The 18,254-nt window shown below is 39.0% G+C and overlaps 1 protein-coding gene across 1 annotated transcript; it reads left to right on the top strand.

Moving 5' to 3' along the window:
• Positions 1-1,281: 1,281 nt before the first annotated feature.
• Positions 1,282-17,232, top strand: LOC119489858 (deoxyribonuclease gamma-like). The gene is made up of 11 exons (XM_037772788.1): positions 1,282-1,381; positions 2,136-2,335; positions 8,288-8,453; positions 9,304-9,392; positions 10,056-10,067; positions 13,739-13,825; positions 14,032-14,129; positions 14,257-14,369; positions 14,544-14,701; positions 16,017-16,113; positions 16,742-17,232. Exons 3-11 carry the CDS (start codon positions 8,295-8,297, stop codon positions 16,871-16,873), a joined length of 945 nt encoding a protein of 314 aa, XP_037628716.1. The 5' UTR covers positions 1,282-1,381; positions 2,136-2,335; positions 8,288-8,294; the 3' UTR covers positions 16,874-17,232.
• Positions 17,233-18,254: the final 1,022 nt, after the last annotated feature.

Genomic DNA, 18,254 nt, shown 5'->3' with positions numbered 1-18,254 from the left:
GTGTGTTGTGTGTGTGTGTGTGTGTGTGTGTGTGTGTGTGTGTGTGTGTGTGTGTGTGTGTGTGTGTGTGTGTGTTGCGGGGAAGTGTATGGTTAGTGTTTGTGAGGAGGATATTGATTTAAATATCTATAAAGACTTCTGGGCAATCGTAACCACACAACATTGTGAGTGGGAAAAAAAAAATAAAAATAAAAACAGATACATAGACAATATGGGGAAAAGCAATTTACAAAACAGCAATTAAATGAACCTTAAAGCGACTTTTTGACAGAAACATTTGACAGATGAACAGTTTTATTGGTAGATGTGAAAAGCTACTCCATAATTTGGTTCCCCTAAATCTTATCGAAAATTGATCTCTACTAGTGAGGAAATTAGGAAGATGAAGATCTAGAGATTGACGGGTTGAGTAAGAATGGACCTAAGAATTTGTTTTGAACTGCTCAGGAATATTCCCACCAGTAAGTATCTTATAAATAAAACACATATTTGAGAAATATTGATATCATAAATAGAAAGAATCTTTACTCCATTTCTACCCACTGCTGCTTTAAGTAAAATATCTGAGTAATTCTTCCACCATGAGGCAGTCACGTCATCTGTGTCTGCAATCTTTTGTTTGGGTGAAGTGTGAAACATCTTCACAGAAATAGAGGATCTCTGCAGTGAGGAACTACTGGGTCTTCTTCGTTGGTGGAACAAGTTGTTCTGAGACACATCCAGCTGCAGAACCACAGCAGCACCTGCAGGTAGACAGGAGGAGACACAGACACATGTTGGGTCCAACAGCACAAAACTGACTTTCCTTTTAATGACATCTGTAGTTTTGATTGTAAATAAGGTTTTTGTGCATTTATTTAAAGGTCCCATATTATGCTCATTTTCAGGTTCATATTTGTGTTTCTACTAGAACATGTTTACATGCTGTAATGTTCAAAAAACACTTTATTTTTCTCATACTGTCTGCCTGAATATGCCTGTATTTACCCTCTGTCTGAAACGCTCCGTTTGAACAGAATTGCGTTGCTAGGCAACAGCTAAGGTTCATGTGTACTTCCTGTCAGCTGATGACATTCACATACACTGCAACCAGGAATAAACTGGGACACATTTAGAATGTTTACGTTTAAATCTGTGTAATGGTTTAAATATTGTATATTTGTGACATCACAAATGGACAGAAATCCTGACAGCTTGTTTCAAATGCAGAGTTTCTGAATACGGGCTGTGTGTATTTCCCTGTGGATTGAGCGTTTCGATACTTTCACAGTATTTATATAGGACTTAAGCCTGCTTTATAATAAAAACACATGAGAATCTCACTTTTTCATAATATGGGATCTTTAAAATAGCTGTTACCTCAAGGAGCCCAGAAGTAAAGGTAATATTTCACTCAGTGTAAAAGTAATATATAGTAAACATTATTAATATACACAGTATGGAATACGATGATATTTCCAACCATAGCTGCTCAAAGGTTAAAATGTGATATATTTGCATAGTTAAACCACATATTAAATTGATAATGGATCAAATTAAACTCACAAACAGTTTGATGTTGTTGTCAGCCTGATCTCACAGGAGATTCATAGCCTACTTATTTTTATTTATTTATTTTAGTGAAAATGACTGGACAATGTTGACTTAACCACTTTATCATCGTCATTTTCTATCATCTTTAAATCTTTTTGCCTCTAAAGTAATTTACAGTAAAATATAAACCCTAACTTTATCAAAAAATAGTAGTGTACTTAATTTTTTAACATGATAAAAAAATAAGTTCAGTGGCATTTTTGTAGTTCATTTGTAATTTTGTAATGAACTGATTTGCATAACTGTTTGTGATTTTATGGAATATAAGGCTGATATAGTTTTATCATTAACTGGAGTTTATTGGCTGTGGGAAAATGTTGAGCAACCAGGTGTGTCATGCTGGTGTTCTTCCACTTCTACCAACACAAAAGCAGCATTATGTGATATTACTTTATATGAAAATGTTATGAATTCCTTTGTATTGACGCCTGTTTTCTACTTGGTGCTTTCACAAATTTAGATAAAGAAGAAAATCTAAAATTCGACTTCTCTCCAGCTGAGAGAAAGACACAGAGACCTGTGTCATCTCGTCTTTCCCACAGACCCTGAATGCAGCAGGAGGGCGTGGCTAACCTGACAGAACCAGGAAGGTGTTGCAGAGTGGGAGGAGTGTAAAGTGACGTCACAATACGTCACGAGCCTCCACCCTGCAGAAGCAACACCCTGCAGCAGCAGCAGCAGGAAGCTCAGCACTAACTTCAGCAGTAAACACACACAGTCGACCCTCAGCTCACCTGAACAGGTAAGAAAACCAGCAGCACCAGCACTCTGTACTGGGACTGGACCAGTAGCAGCTGCTGGGTCTGCTCACTGTGTGTTTGAAGTGTGTGAGTGACTGTTTTAAAGTTTTAACAGGTGGTTTTGAAGCTGAGAGAGTGTCAGTATGTGGCCCAGATTAAGGTGTGTTTGTCTGTTGTATTCCTGTGTAAGCTTGTGCTTGTGCTTTTCAATACAATATATATATATATATGTATTGTATTGTATAATGTTTTAATTTGTGAGTGCTTGTAGTTTTGTTTTCATAGATGTATTCTCCTGTAAACTCTTCTTTCATTTACATATATTCATATGGAGCTAATTTCCTGCCAAAACTTAACAAATAAACAAAACATCATTGACAAAGTAGTGCGTTTTGTTTTGCAAATACAAAACACACCTATCAAACAGAAATCATATTTCTAATGTTTCATGTGACATTTTTCAATCTTTGTAGGATATATTTTTTGTCCTTGTAGTACATATGTTTTGTACTTGTAGTATATATAAATTTTTGTACTTGCGGTATATATTTTTATTGTACATTTAGTATATATATTTTTTGTACTGGTAGTATATATTTTTGTGCTTGTTGTAGTGTATATATATGTTTATATATATATATATTTATATTTATATTTATATATATTTATATTTATATTTATATATATATATATATATTTATTTATTGGTCTATAAAATGTCAGAATAGCAAAAAGTGCTCATCATAAGGTGATGTCATTAAGTTTATTATCACATAATAAAGAAAAGCAGCAAATCATCAGAATTAAGAAGCTTGGACTTTTGGAATATTATTTTATTTTTTGCTTAAAAAAATGGCAAAAACAATTATTTGAATAATTTGGTGATTATTTTTCCGTTGACGAATCCATCCAGATGTTAAATTATTTGAGTTTAAACAGTGTTTGGAATTCTTATGAGGGTCCAACAGCAGTAGAGTTTAGAAAATATCTCATGATTGTGAAGACACTAAAGGGGTCATTTAAGAGGAGTTTCATTCTCTGTTGAGATGTTTGAAGTCAACCGGTGTTAAAGATTAACTTGTTTCCGTGTTAATTGGTGACTTTGTGTGACATGACCCGTCCAACCCGACCTCCTCTCTACGGAGCGTTTGTCTGTCTTTACACTTGCTGGTTCACAATTACGTGGATGACACATGAATTGTTTCGTGCTGGGACTCTGTTTGCTTGGCAGTTAAAGGTGTATTTCACTCGTTGAGGTGCTTTGAGAATTAGACGGTTTCTTTGTCTTATTTGTGCAGGTTAAGCGGCCCCAAAAGCCGCACAATCCTATTGTGAATTTGCCTCTTAGGGTTGTATTATTTTCCTAAAATGACAAAGTAAGCAGAAACATGTACAGGTGGGAGCTGGGTGTACAGGTGTGCAGGTGTAGTCATGAGTCATACCACAGTTAATGTAAACGCCCACCAGCACAATTTATGTTTCCACTGCAGTCAGGATCCTGGTTTTCCCACTCACAGTGAATTTAGGCATATTTATTGGAACATTTTGTGGCCTGGTTTAAGAGATAGGTGAGGCAAAATGGGGAGAAATGTTCTCAGAGATAATTGGTTGATGCTGTCTCCTGATAGGTCACTTTCTCCGAACATTGCTCCTGTATTTAGGAGGTCAGACACATGAACAAGCTTCTGGTCACAGATCAGATTTCCCTTCAAGACAGACCATTAATCCCAAGGTACTGTTTAGTTAAACCAATTTATTCTCCTCCTTTCATAGCCAGAGACTGTCAGCAGCTTTGAAAGACATTTCTGTAGTTCACTGTGTTGACATAATGACAGGTGGCTCTAGCAGTGATGGTAAAATGATATTTCCTGTTACCACAACACAGAGTGTCCAATTAGTCAAACCAAAATTACTTTTGAGTTGGATTGCATCTTGGCAGCAACCTCTGGTTCTGAGAAGTGAAGCCAATGCGGATGTGCCTTAAACTTGCATTCTTTCTAACAGCCAGCAGGGGGCGACTCCTCTGGTTGCAAAAAGAAGTCTGATTTTATAGAAGTCTATGAGAAAATGACCCTACTTCTCACTTGATTTATTACCTCAGTAAACATTGTAAACATGAGTTTATGGTCTCAATCGCTAGTTTCAAGTCTTCTTCAATGCAGCATGATGTTCATTTAGTAAATTAAGGTCCCATTTAGAGTCAAATAGACCATAAAGCCGGGGATGCTTTAGGGCACGGCTACCTTGTGATTGACAGGTCGCTACCACGGCGTTGTACGGTCTGGGAGTTGTCCGTGTTTTTGTCTTACAACTTTAACTCTTTCACAGCGTGTTTTCAGTCCATCAAGGTTAATTATAACATTTTGGTCGCCTAAAATGTCTTATTCAGCGTTCTGTTGTTAAGGCTTCAAAACGACAGTCCACAAACCAATGGGTGCCGTAACGGTGACTACGTCCTCTTCTTATATACAGTCTATGGTTGCATCATCGTCAGACTGCTGTGTTGTGTTGAGGGAGTGTTTGAACAGAAGTCACTCTACTGGTCCCACCAGCTTCAGACTGGGAGAGGCTGAGAGGCCAGAAACAGTCACAAATACTGACTGACTGACTGACTGTGTGTGTTAACTAATCTGACCACAGTAACAGTTTCATGTTAAAATGGTGATCCACTTAGAGAAACTATACAACTGTAGCAGCAGATAGTAAAACCATCTTTACTGCTGTTGACACACATTTCTGCAGACTACAGGAATGTGTGTCACGTTACTTCCCAGGTCGTGGTATGTGTAAACGTGTGTGTGTGTGTGTGTGTGTGTGTGTGTTAGATGTGTACAGGTAGATTACAGCAGCACACACACAGCGCGGTTTAGACCAGTGTGAGCCTCATTTCAAGTCTGCCAAAAACATGTCACACGATCAAACTGGGCAGCGCTGATCAAATATGAATCATTATTTTGTTACTGTAATGTCTATTTCTCTCCTCAAATGTTTTCAGAAACATCTTGTAGTGTACTGTTGAGCTGTAAAATTAGAAATTTTGTGACCCGGCAGCCATGTTGAGATCAGTTGAGGAAATACCAAGCACCGCCCAGAAATGTTCAAACACACCATTTTTGAAAAGGTGAAAATAACACATTTGTACTACATGCAAAAAAATGCATGTTTTTTTTCCCCAAACTGCATGTGATTATCATAAAGTGGGCATGTCTGCAAAGGGGAGACTCGTGGGTACGTATTCACGTATCTTGAGGTCAGAGGTCAAGGGACCCCTTTGAAAATGGCCATGGCAGTTTTTTCCTTGCCAAAATATAGCGTACATTTGGAACGTTATTTAGTTTCGTGAAACGCACTAATCTTGTCGGTTAATAATCGGTTAACGAGGGTCGGCTATCAGTTAAATTTTTTTTTGCATCCCTACATCTTTCATTGATATACCCCCCCTGGAACTCCTATTACAAGACCAGAACATATGAGCGAGGTTTGCCTTTTCTATGTGACATTGATCACATATTTCATTTACATTATCTTAGACAGTCTGAGTTAAGCTAAGGCGGGCTCATGAGGTTGACCCGGTTACCCTACCCAATGCAGCACTCCATACTTTGCTTTGAGTTTTTGTGGTAGATGTCCTATAGTTAATGTCATTTTCTTTTCCTTTAGCTATAACGTGGTTGGGCCAGATTGTGTGAGGGCTGTCCTGAGGCGGGTGGAGGAGGTGGTCTGAACAGGTCTGAACATGCTCACTCTCCTCCATCAGACCAGTCAAACCACTAAACCTGAAACACATTGTTTCTTTGACTATGAAAATGAGGAGTGCTGTTATAGAGTTCACCAGCAGTTACAGAAGTTAAAGACTTAAAATCACACGCCGTCCTTCCTGCTGGGATTTTCCTCCCCTGCAGACGGTCACCTTCCTTGTTCATGTGGAGTTTGTTTCTTTTCTTTCTAGATTTAATCAGTCCGCTGTAGTTTTCCACCTACTCTCTTCTTCCTGTTTGTGCACCGCGTTGTGTCACATTTGGTTTCCCTTCACAAAAGCAGACATTTGATACATCAGACCGGCACATACGGGTACTCAAGGCCGCGCCCCGTTTTGGGGGATGGAAAACAGACATTCCCATAGACTTTAATGCAATTTGACGTATGTTTGAATTGTAATTTTGACAAATTTGTATGCATTCATCTCTCGTTATACAAACATTTGTTTTGTACACATGTTCTAATAATTATTTTGCAGCGTTGCCTGAACCTGAGCGTTGGCGATACCTTAATAAATGAAAGTTGATCGCCGCCATGTCCCTTCAGTATTCCCCCGTCCAACACAGTGGCCGGTTGAATTCATGACATATACTTATAGTATTTCTGCACTGTGTATTACTACTTTTACTTGCGCAAAAGATCTGAATACTTCTTCCGCTACTGAAAAACCCTGAGAGCTGAACACAGAGAACTTAATTTAAAAATGTTACTGTATAGCTAATGACATATGTACATTTTACATTCTTATATACTGAATGATTGCATATCCACCAGACCAATGTAAATTATAATTTTAATACTTATATTATACATATTTAATTGTCTTTATCTTTGCTACCCTTTATATTTATTTTTCTAATTCTTGTTTTTAGTCTTATTTGTTCTAAATATTGGACTTTATTGCAGACATGCATGACTTTCTTGACACATATTGTACAGTGTGAGCACAAATAAAACCTTTGAATCTTTGCGGTCTCCAGTAACGAGCAGTAATCCCTAAACATCCCTGCAGAAATCACACAAACAGGTTTTTCTACATTCTCTAGTTGTGTATATTTTACAGTATGAGTGACTCCTCCTCTCTTTAACTGACACAGAGTTATTGACTGTAAACATTCGCACGTCTGTACTGAATCACTTTGTTCAATCTGTCATTGAAGAACTAGTTCACTAAGGAGGAGTCAAACAACAGCTCTTATTATTATAAACAGTCTGTTCAATGGGTTTCTGTTGACTCTGCTTACAGACACATACAGTACATAACCTGAAAGTTGCTGTCTGTAGGTGTCAGCACAGAAAGTCTGTTAACACTGGACTTGTACAGGAAGTAATAGGAAGTACTTGGTCCAAACAATGTTTGTTTGGCAATGATTTCAATAGTTTAGTTAATATTTGTATCAACGCACCAGGCTGTCTGTCTGTATTATTTTCTTTATACATTTCTTTACACAATTCTTTTTACATTTCTTTCTGTATTTCTGCCTCATTATGCAAATGAGGGGGCTGTCACTCAATGTTTGTCACGGGGTCAGAGCATAAATAAGGGGTGAAATGCAAAGGGAAAATCATGCATGCATAAATAAATACATAAATAAACACATACTTGTAAAAATAAATATCAAATAAATAAAACATAAATTCAAAAATAAATAAATACATTTTGAAATGAATAAAAAATAAATAAAAGGGAAAATTAATTAGAAGAGTAAATATATAAAGGAATTAATACAAAGATAAATAAATAAATAAAGAAGTATATTAAAAGATAAATATTAATTTATATCACATTTTATCTATTAATTATTGGCTACATCTATTTTTAATATTATTTTTGCTACATTTATAAAGTAATTTATTTATTTATTTTGTCATTATCCATTATCCATAGTAAAATTTGTCTAACTGCCCGTAGAAATATCTTCTAGATTTCCAGAGCAAATCTTTAAGTCAAGTCAATATTATTTATATAGCCCAATATCACAAATCACAAATTAGCTTCAAGGGGCTTTACAGTCTGTACAGCATACAACCCCCTCTATCCTTAGACCCTTGACTCTTTAACTTTATAACAAACTTCATGAAGCTCAAACATTCAACAGCAAAGACACAACTCAGCCTATCAACTCTACATCATTATTTTGTTGTTTTATTTCAGACTCACCACATCAATGACTGTCTTTTTGTTTTCTCCACAGTCCAACCATGAGGTGGAGCTCTCCTCATCTTCCTCTCCTCCTCCTCCTCTTCCTCTTCTCCTTCCTCACCACGTTGGTTGGAGGATTCAAAATCTGCGCCTACAATGTGCAGCAATTCAACTCTGCGAAAGCATCAAACTCCAGAGTGCTACACACTGTGATGCGGGTAGGACACACACACACACTTTCTGCTGCTGTAACATTTCATCTTAAACAAAAGGTAGATTTATATTGTATACTTCATTACATTGATCCTTGAGAACAGACTGTCAGGGGTGGAGGAGGTCATCATGATGGAAGAAGATGCAGGTTTATGAGCCTGTAGCCTCTGTCTCAGTGTATTTCCTTGTATATTATTTCTTTCTGAAAAACGGATGTTTTCAGCCGTATTCTGAGATAAATGAGTTTCTCCTGCTGTCCTGGACTATATAACATATATAACTAAAGTTAATTGCTAATTAATCACACATTTTTTATCTGTTCAAAATGTACCTTAAAGGGACAAACTGCATGTGATTATCATAAAGTGGGCATGTCTGTAAAGGGGAGACTCGTGGGTACCCATAGAACCCATTTTCATTCACATATCTTGATGTCAGAGGTCAAGGGATCCCTTTGAAAATGGCCATGACAGTTTTTCCTTGCCAAAATTTAGCGTGAGTTTGGAGCGTTATTTAACCTTCTACGCGACAAGCTATTATGACATGGTTGGTACCAATGGATTCAAACTGAGCCCGCTACATCCTCCGAAAGACCGGTTGTGTTAATGCGTTAAAGAAATTAAAGGCGTTAAAACGAATTTGCGTAAACGTGTTATTAACTTCTGTTTTATTTGTTAGGAGATAGGTAGGTAGATAAGTAGGTAGATAGATAGCTAAGTAGGTAGATAAGTTGGTAGATAGGTAGATGTTACATGAATGAAGTGGTACTCACTCGCAAATTTCATTGAAACAAACTGAAACAGTGGTCCAATGCATTAAGTCTGACTGTCTGTCTGTCTGTCTGTCTGTCTGCAGATTGTGGCTCGCTGTGATATCTGTCTCCTGCAGGAAGTGATGGATCCTGATGGTAGAGTCATCAAAGCTCTGCTGGTGTCTCTCAACAGGTAACTACTGAAGCAGGTCACACTCACTAACTGCTGCTTCTCTCTGGTACTGTCTGTAGTATGTAGTCTGTAGTCTGTAGTCTGTAGTCTGTAGTCTGTAGGTCTGTAGTCTGTAATCTGTAGGTCTGTAGTCTGTAGTCTGTAATGCTACGTTCACATTGCAGGGTTTAATGCTCAATTCCAATTCTTGGCCCAGATTCGATCTTTCTGCATTAGTATTGTATTATTAGACCGTGTAACAACTCGATAACAGACTTCTTTATTTTACAAAAAAATTAAGGCCTTTATTTCAGTCACACTTTCACTTTCACTTCTCTCTTTCCAAACTTTCATTTCTCTATCAGTATTTTTTAACTTTGCTGGTTGTAGCTGATATTTGTACATTTGAATTTGATAATTTTAATGAGTTTCAGATGTTTTTAAACTGAAGTAAAACAGGGTGCATTGCAGGGTTCAGAGAACAGATGAAAGTACTAATTATTTGTCATCGTTATCAGTTATTATTGGTGAATTCTCTCTCATGTTTGACTATTTGAATGTTGACAAAACGTCACCTACTAAACTGAACAATTTAAAAATGTACTCAAGACAGTAACACTAACAGCATCATGTATATTAATACAATATGGTGATCATTATGTGTTTCCTGTCTGTCTCCAACAGGGAAATTGACAGGTACAGTGGATTTTATTAGCATGTGGAACATCATCTAATCATTATTAATCATCTCAGTCACCTTGATTTACCCTCTGTACTAATCCTAATGCCTGTAATAATCGAGGGCTCAAGTAACAAATTAGATCAGAACTTACCTTACCTTAGAAACTTACGGTGAATGCAGTTTGGTTAGTGTGCTGAGATGTAAACCTGGACTGAGATGGATCAAAAAGACACACAGTCACATTTAAGAAATAGTGGTGAGATTAGAAAGTGCCCTGCATTTGTTTAGTGTAACACTTGAGAAAAAAGGTGTAATTTGATAATGTAATATATGATGTTATAAATACTTTGGATATTGAGGATAAGTCACTATTATTCTTACAGGACTACTCATATGTACTTTTACTGGAGTATGGTTTTCAAGACAAGTGATCTTCTAGTATTTAAAGGGACTGTTTGTAACTTCTTACACGTATAAATCACCAGGGTCGGTGTCCCATGCGCGCTCACGTGTGGCTACGCTGTTCAGACTCAGACTCCAACACAAACTACACGGAAGCACCAAAGTCATATCTAGTGAAGCCCGTCTTGCAAAACAGTGTTGGCCGCGGTCGAAGGACGCGGGGGAGACCGTAGCTTTGGTCTCCAGGACCGGAGTCTCTGCTGTACTCTGCTCCTCTGCCTGCCTTCACTCACACACCACGCTCGTTCTCGCTCTTTCGCTCCACTCTCACGTGCATGCGCGCACATTACACACTGCAGAAGAGTTAGTTTAGCTCTGAGAATATCTAGTGAATGTACAGTGGATGTTTGTGCAGAAATAAATGCTGCAGCTTCTCCAGACAAACAGAGGTTTCCCGTGTCTTGTGAAGTGACGGGGCTCCGCAGCGAGTAACGTTATCGTCTCCAACCAAAACTCCGGTGTCTCCCCTGTTCCCTCCGGCCGCGGTCAGGAGGCTGAAGCAGGAAAAGCCAACACTAGGATCAGCATTGATTCATGGAGAGACCTTCGTCTGGTCAGCTAACATTACTGCCAGGCAGGTGAAATATAGAGTGATATTGTGGTTTTAGCTGACGTGTGTCGCCTCACTGTTTTGTGCGATGCTCGTTCATGTCTATGTAGAGCTAGAGCGAGCGCGAGCAACAGGACGCTGACTTTTGTTGACTTAACGGCCACAGGTGTCGCAGCAATTTCTGATTCTTACAAACAGTCCCTCTAACGTCCATACTTCCATTTGAGTATGTTTCTATTTGTCTGTCAAGAACTTATTCCACTATACCATACTACTTATATCAAAATATTTTCCCACAAAATATCTATACATTTAATGATAGTGGTATTTACGCCATTTTTTTTGGCTCCACCTCAGAAACGTCCCGGTTTAACCCGGATTATATGAGGAACGAGGCTTTGCTTTGCTCAGCAGGCAGCTGCTTTCTTTCTGGTGATCTCTAACAGGGAACAATCTCAATTTGCTCATTTTGTCTCTGTTTGATTTGTTGGTGAATAATTTATTTACAATCTGTGGTGGTTGGTTCCAGTCTGCTCATAGATTTAAGCTGGTTGGCTAATGGAAACGTGGGATTTGCAAGCGCTCTTCTTACCTAACAAATGCATGTCCATTCTGAGGGTATAAACCAGTCCATAATCCACATGGGATAAAAAAAAAGCATGAATCCTACATACACAGTCTAAAAGGTGGTTGTTGTGCATGTGTGTATCTGTGGGAAACGTCTTGTATAACAGGTCATATTAAGGGAATATATGCAAAGGCTAATATTGGAGCTAACCAGGGGCTGTCCCAGTGGTGGAAGAAGTACTCAGATCCTTTACTTATGTAAAAGTAGCAATATAAAAATGTATAAATACTCCATTACAAGTACAAGTTCTGCATTTAAAATCCTAGTTAGGTAAACGTTATTACCTAAGTATAAGCAGTAAAAGTACATGTGCAGTAAAATGTCTCCTGTGGCTGATATATTAATATATATATATATGATATAAATATATGATATATAGTCCAGTGGTTCCCAACCTAGGGGTCGGGCCCCTCCAAAGGGTCACCAGATAAATCTGAGGGGTCTTGAGATGATTAAAGGGAGAGAAGAAGAAGAAGAAGAAGAAGAAACTTTTCTCTAAACTTTGTGAAATATTGGATCATTTGTTAATGAAATGAAACCATGTGAGACATTTAGAGGGTAAAGGTTTCTTTGGTGGAACTAAAAAAAACAACGTTTTTTTCATACATCTAAGACATGACAAGGAGACACAACTAGACACAACTAGACACTGACTACGTTTACACTCACAAAATATTCCGGTTTTTGCCCTTTTTCCGAAAAAGACAATATTCCTACTAAGCTGTTTACAGCTGATGAAAATGAAGCCTCCGTCTTTCGTTCCTTCAACCACCTTCTTGAAAAGGTCGGCGTTGCGTCATTTGCGCATATCCAAAAACCTGTTGATATCCAAGTCTTTCATAATGTCTAAAAGTAGGTGTGTTTCTCCTTCTTTTCTTTTGGTCATGCATCTCTACAAACTGTCGGCTAGTTGGTTTGTGTACAACGCACAGAGCTGACCGTAAACCCCAATTTAGACTCATATTGTGAATGCGCTGTATACATGTCCAAAGAATGCTCCTAAAACCAGAATAACATCAGCATATCACACGTGTCTTAATCTGAAAATGCTCCATTCAGAATAAGACCTAAATCAGAATATCCAAACAGAATATGCTGTTTACACGACCCCTATCAAATTCACTATATTGTCATACTCGGAATAATATTAGTGGAATATTAATGTGCATATAAAAATAGTCATCGTTTTCCATTATTACAGGCATTTTTTTGTAAGAGGTCACAAGCCAAAAAGTTTGGGAACAATAACAATCTAAAAATTTTAAAATGTGTTGTATTTTCACATCATTTTAATTAAAAATCTCTGCCTTCAAAGTCACTAAATTTATCAGATAAGTGGAAAAAGCACAATATTTCCCTCAGATGTAGTTCCTTTCCACCACGGGGCTGTCGAGCTACTTTAGCTTCAGTGTTCTCTGCTAACTCATTCAGATGAAGAACAGCTGGTGAAAGCCACGTTATCATGGGTTGATGACCCAGATGAACACAAAGACAACTATATGTTTTATATTTATGATAAAACCTACTAGTGGGTGTAGCAGGCCTCTTCTGACCCACATCTATGAGGCTGATAACCACTGATAACGCCCATTCAATGACCTGATAACGCCCATTTAATGACCTGATATCAGTCTAACCGTCTGCCAAAACTGAACGGTTTAAGACATTGAGAGGGAAAGTAAAAGTTTGAATCTTTTATGTAATACAGTGTCCACACATACACACGCTCACCATAATACCTGTCCTTGGAGGATTTCTGTGTAAAAATAAATGTATTCGTTGTGATTAATTTTAGTTTTTCATGCATGTTGTGGGTGTAAATCATTAAACTTAAAACACAAAAGATTTGAGTTAGGATGATTGTGGGGAAGTGAAGTGAAATCATTTATCAGGACTGATAAACCTCAAATCAAAAACTCTCCAAACCCCTGTGGGACCTTTTCTCCACACTCTGAGAGCAGTGTGATGTGTTCCTGTGTTGACTGCCGTCTTTCTGCTTCGTTTTAGTAATCAACAGTTTCTCTCTTTGTCTGTGTTGTGTTGAGGTATGACGATTACAGCTACAAGTCAGTATCCAGTAAGAGTCTGGGAAACTCTGCCAACAACATGCAGCAGTACGTTTTCATCTACAGGTAAGACACAAAACGAGTGCAGGAGGAGAAACATACCTGTACGCACCTGGATCTGGTCTCTCAGCCTGTGGGATGTATTACAGAACTAAGATTTTTTAGCTCATCAGTGAACAATCAAGAAACATTTCTCTTTGGATTTGCCAGCAGTCTTATTCCTCTTGTGCTGGTAATCTAGTGAATATGACGTCTTCTTCTCTCCCAAACAGGACGGACACGGTGAATGTGACTGCTCAGCATCAGTACCAGAAGAAACAGTCCTTCGTCAGAGAGCCGTTCGCCGTTCAGTTCGAAAGCGCGAAAACTGGTCAGTCAAACGTCAATATAACAGCTGATTCGTAACTTTACAGCTGTAGTGTACATGACTAACATTCATCCTTCCTCCCTCCATTCTTGTTTTTTCCTTCCCTTTCTTCCTTCTTTCTCTCCTGCAGCCATCAAGAAGTTTATTTTGATTCCTCTGCACACTGATCCCGGTCAGGCCATCAAGGAGATCGACCGGCTCTACGACGTCTTTGAGGAAGTCAGCAAGAAATGGAAGAACACGGTGAGGAGAGGGGAGTTGATAGGAAGCATGTCAGACTGAATATGAAGCAAATCTTCATCTTGGTTATGTCAATGGACGTTAGCTGTAGCTGTTAGCAACAAACATGACCAGCTTGGACTTAAAATGAAAGCCATCAGGAGAGTGAAACCCTTAAAAGATTGTGTTTGTGTGTAGAATGTGATGTTCCTTGGAGATTTCCACGCCGGCTGCGCCTACCTGACTCGAACCAACAAGAAAAGCATCAGACTGTTTACCAACTCCGCTTTTTCCTGGCTGATTGGAGACAAAGTGGACACCACCGTCAACGACGAAACCAACTGTGCTTATGACAGGTAGGTGTGTGTGTGTGTGTGTGTGTGTGTGTGTGTGTGTGTGTGTGTGTGTGTGTTAGGGATGGGCACCAGACTTTTTCAATTCGATACCAATACTTTTCGTTCCAATTTTACTGATACCGATGCTGATTATTTCTTAAATTGATATGTGATTTTTTTTTTTTTTTTTAACAGTGGTAATTCTTAGAAAAAAACAATTTTATATTACTTTATTTTACATTTTATTTATGTTTATATTTTAGCCCTTTATTTTTAGACACTATTTATTGTTACCATTATTTATTTATGTACTACCGTTTGCCTGTTATTCTGATTGCTCTTATTAGTAAGTACACAATAGTAATTACAGTAGCAGTATTAGGGGTAGCCTATAGATTGAAAGCATAATCGCTAAAACGGAGGAAGATGTTTCATTGTACATTTTATTATATTATATTATATTATATTATATTAAGTATTAAGTATTAACCTTAAACAAGGAAAATAAGCCACAGCTATACTTCACGTGAGTTTTAACAATTACTTGTGATTAATGAATTATTTTCTATCACGTCAGTAATTCAGTTCATGTCAGCCTAAGGTACACACTCGTCTCCTGAGCTTATAGCAGCGATTATAGCTGAACTATCCAGATTCTAAGTAACTGGAGACAAAACTTTATTTTTCTACTCCACGTAGATCATAAACCCTTTAATATAATAACAACTCGTTGAAATCGGTTGAGAAATGTAGACGTTATAGTGCTTTTTATCCAGAAAACGGCAGCTCCCCCGTTCCCTCGTACAGGGTTACAGGCCAGTCTTGCCTGGTCCAATATGGCGCCCACGTTGACGTATAGCCGCAACGGGCTGAGGCGTCCAATGCTGCGTCATTGTATATATGTCTATGCCTCCTGTAGTAAATCACTCACATGTTTGATGTTGAAGTACGCAGAAGTGTTCTCAGGGCTTTTTCGGCACAAACATTCGGCTATATTGCAAACGGAAGTGATGCAGCCACGTTTTCTTTATATCATTTTATTATCAATATACCAAATGAGTAGCTTGTGAGTATTGAAGTATGGACCCGCCCATCCCTAGGGTGCGTGTGCTAGTAAAAGACAGATGAAAGGAGGTGAAGAGGGATAGAAATAAGTGGGTGAGAGGGAGGACATGAGGACAGAAGCACGAGATGTGATGGGAGTGAAAAGAAGGACGAAACAAAGGGAATCTTTTATATTTCTGCATATTTTTGAAAGTTTGAATATTGTTTTGTTTTAGTTTTTTCCACCATATTTCAGCTCACACTGCATCTATATTCTTTGTGTGTGTGTCAGGATCGTGGTCCATGGGAAAACCTTCCTGAAGGCCATCAGTCCTTTCTCTGCAAAAGTCTTCAACTACCCCAAAGAGTTCAAACTCACCAGGAGCACGGTCTGTCTCTCTGTCTGTCTCTCTGTCTGCCTGTCTGTCTTTCTATCTGTCTCTCTGTCTCTCTGTCTGTCTGTCTCTCTGTCTCTCTGTCTCTCTATCTCTGTCTGTCTGTCTGTCTCTCTGTCTCTCTGTCTCTCTGTCTCTCTGCCTGTCTGTCTGTCTGTCTGTCTGTTTGTCTGTCTCTCTGTCTCTCTGTCTGTCTGTCTGTCTGTCTGTTTGTCTGTCTCTCTGTCTCTCTGTCTGTCTGTCTGTCTGTCTGTCTGTCTGTTTGTCTGTCTCTCTGTCTGTCTGTCTGTCTGTCTGTCTGTTTGTCTGTCTCTCTGTCTCTCTGTCTCTCTGTCTGTCTGTCTGTCTGTCATACTTGCCAACCTTCCCGATTTTCCCAGTAGACTCCCGTTTTTCATTGCCCTCTCCTCCCTCTCCCCGCATTTGTCACGATTTATGGCGAATTTTCAGATTTTCAGATATTCTGCATCATCATCGACTTTTTATGGATCCAACGAGTTTCACTGTGAAATTTCATCTTTTCCTCCAAATGCTCTTCAGTTGTTTGTTTAAATTCAAAATGCACATAGAAAACAGATGTACTTGTTGTTTGACTCTGTGCTCTGTTGCTTCTGTCTGCCAGGCGCGGGGGATAAGCGACAGCCTTCCTTTGGAGGTGACGCTAAAGAGCTCCGCCCTTCTCCTTCAGGCCACGCCCCTCCTGATCCTCATCACCGTCTCTGCCATCGTCCAGTCTTTCCTGTCCGCTCTGTGATCGTCTGCTTCTGTCTGCTCCGGCCTCGAGATGTAACTGCTCTAAAAGCCTTTTTTTTTGTTCACCTGCACATCGATACTCTGATAACGGCGAGGGATTAACATGGTTCAGAGCAACACAGAGTTTCTAATAGATTCAGTTCACCTGGATTATTATTGTGTCATGTGACCAAAATATAGCTGATTAAGCAAATGACCCATAACTGGCTGTTTATCACAGCTTCATTGGCCCGGTTCAGACCTGGTATTAACCTGCGTCCTGAGTGATCCGAACAGAAGTGGACAGCTTTAAGTACGTCTGTTCACACCTGGCATTAGAATGCGTCTCCAGTGACCACTTGTGATCGGATCTCACTTCCCCGCTCTATGTGCAAATAAACACGTAGTAAACACACGGCTAATACAGCAGATGTTGTGACGTAATATTACATGAATGTCAGTAGTAATATCCAACATATTTGTGAATTCTGGTACATTTTATTAACATCAAGATAAAGGTTATTGTACCGGCGGTCCCCGGGGACCTCTTGACAGACAACAGAGGCGTACAGAACTTCAGAGATCTGGGGATGAGAGAGAGTGAGCGGGTGTAAGCTCCGTGCAAAACAGCTGAACAAAAAACACAGACACATCTCTGACAGTATGATGATAATGCACTTCCTGTCTGATAGTCTGTAGATATGTAGCCTATAGATAAGATATATTTTAATAAAGTACAGTTGCACCGACAGAATACAGTAGAGCACAGAGGTCGTTTCCATGCTGCGAGACAGACAAGTCTCGCGTCTGTCTGTATTCACATGAGGAGTACAGTGAGACCCGCGGATCCCAGCAGGACGTCAGTTGAGTGGGCGATCCTTAATGTGGCCCAGGACACATTCACTACACACTGCTAAAAGAATGTGGTCATATGTGACCCAGACCACCTCTGAATGTGATCTGAAAGATCTGATCTCAATGCGTCTTGAGTGCGTTCACACCTGTACTTAGAGCTGTCCACTTGTGATCCGATCACTGAGGACGTACAGTATGTTAATACCAGGTCTGAACAGGGCCATGATTTCTTTATTATATCAGGATAAATTCATCTTTTTGGGGTGCTCATGTGTATTTTGCAATCCAAATTTATTTACCTTGTTCTCTCCAGATATCGAACCATTATGTTGTGATCGTAGTGATTTTAAAGGCTTAGTTCAGATTCACCAAAATCACACAAAAACAAAAACAAACCAACCGATCGATGCAGCGGTAGAACAGCAACTCTCGCGTTCTGCGAGGTAAAATACTGTTTTGGTCAATGGAGTCTGGTGGCTTCAGTTCCCCGTCGGAAAGGGCTGTCTGATGGTGAGGTAAAGCAGTGAAAATATTCTAGATATAGTGTA

Source organism: Sebastes umbrosus, chromosome 6 (assembly GCF_015220745.1).
Source record: "Sebastes umbrosus isolate fSebUmb1 chromosome 6, fSebUmb1.pri, whole genome shotgun sequence".
Classification (NCBI taxonomy): domain Eukaryota; kingdom Metazoa; phylum Chordata; class Actinopteri; order Perciformes; family Sebastidae; genus Sebastes; species Sebastes umbrosus.
Note: the sequence above shows the minus strand (reverse complement) of the source record. Positions and strands in the feature narration are given on the sequence as shown.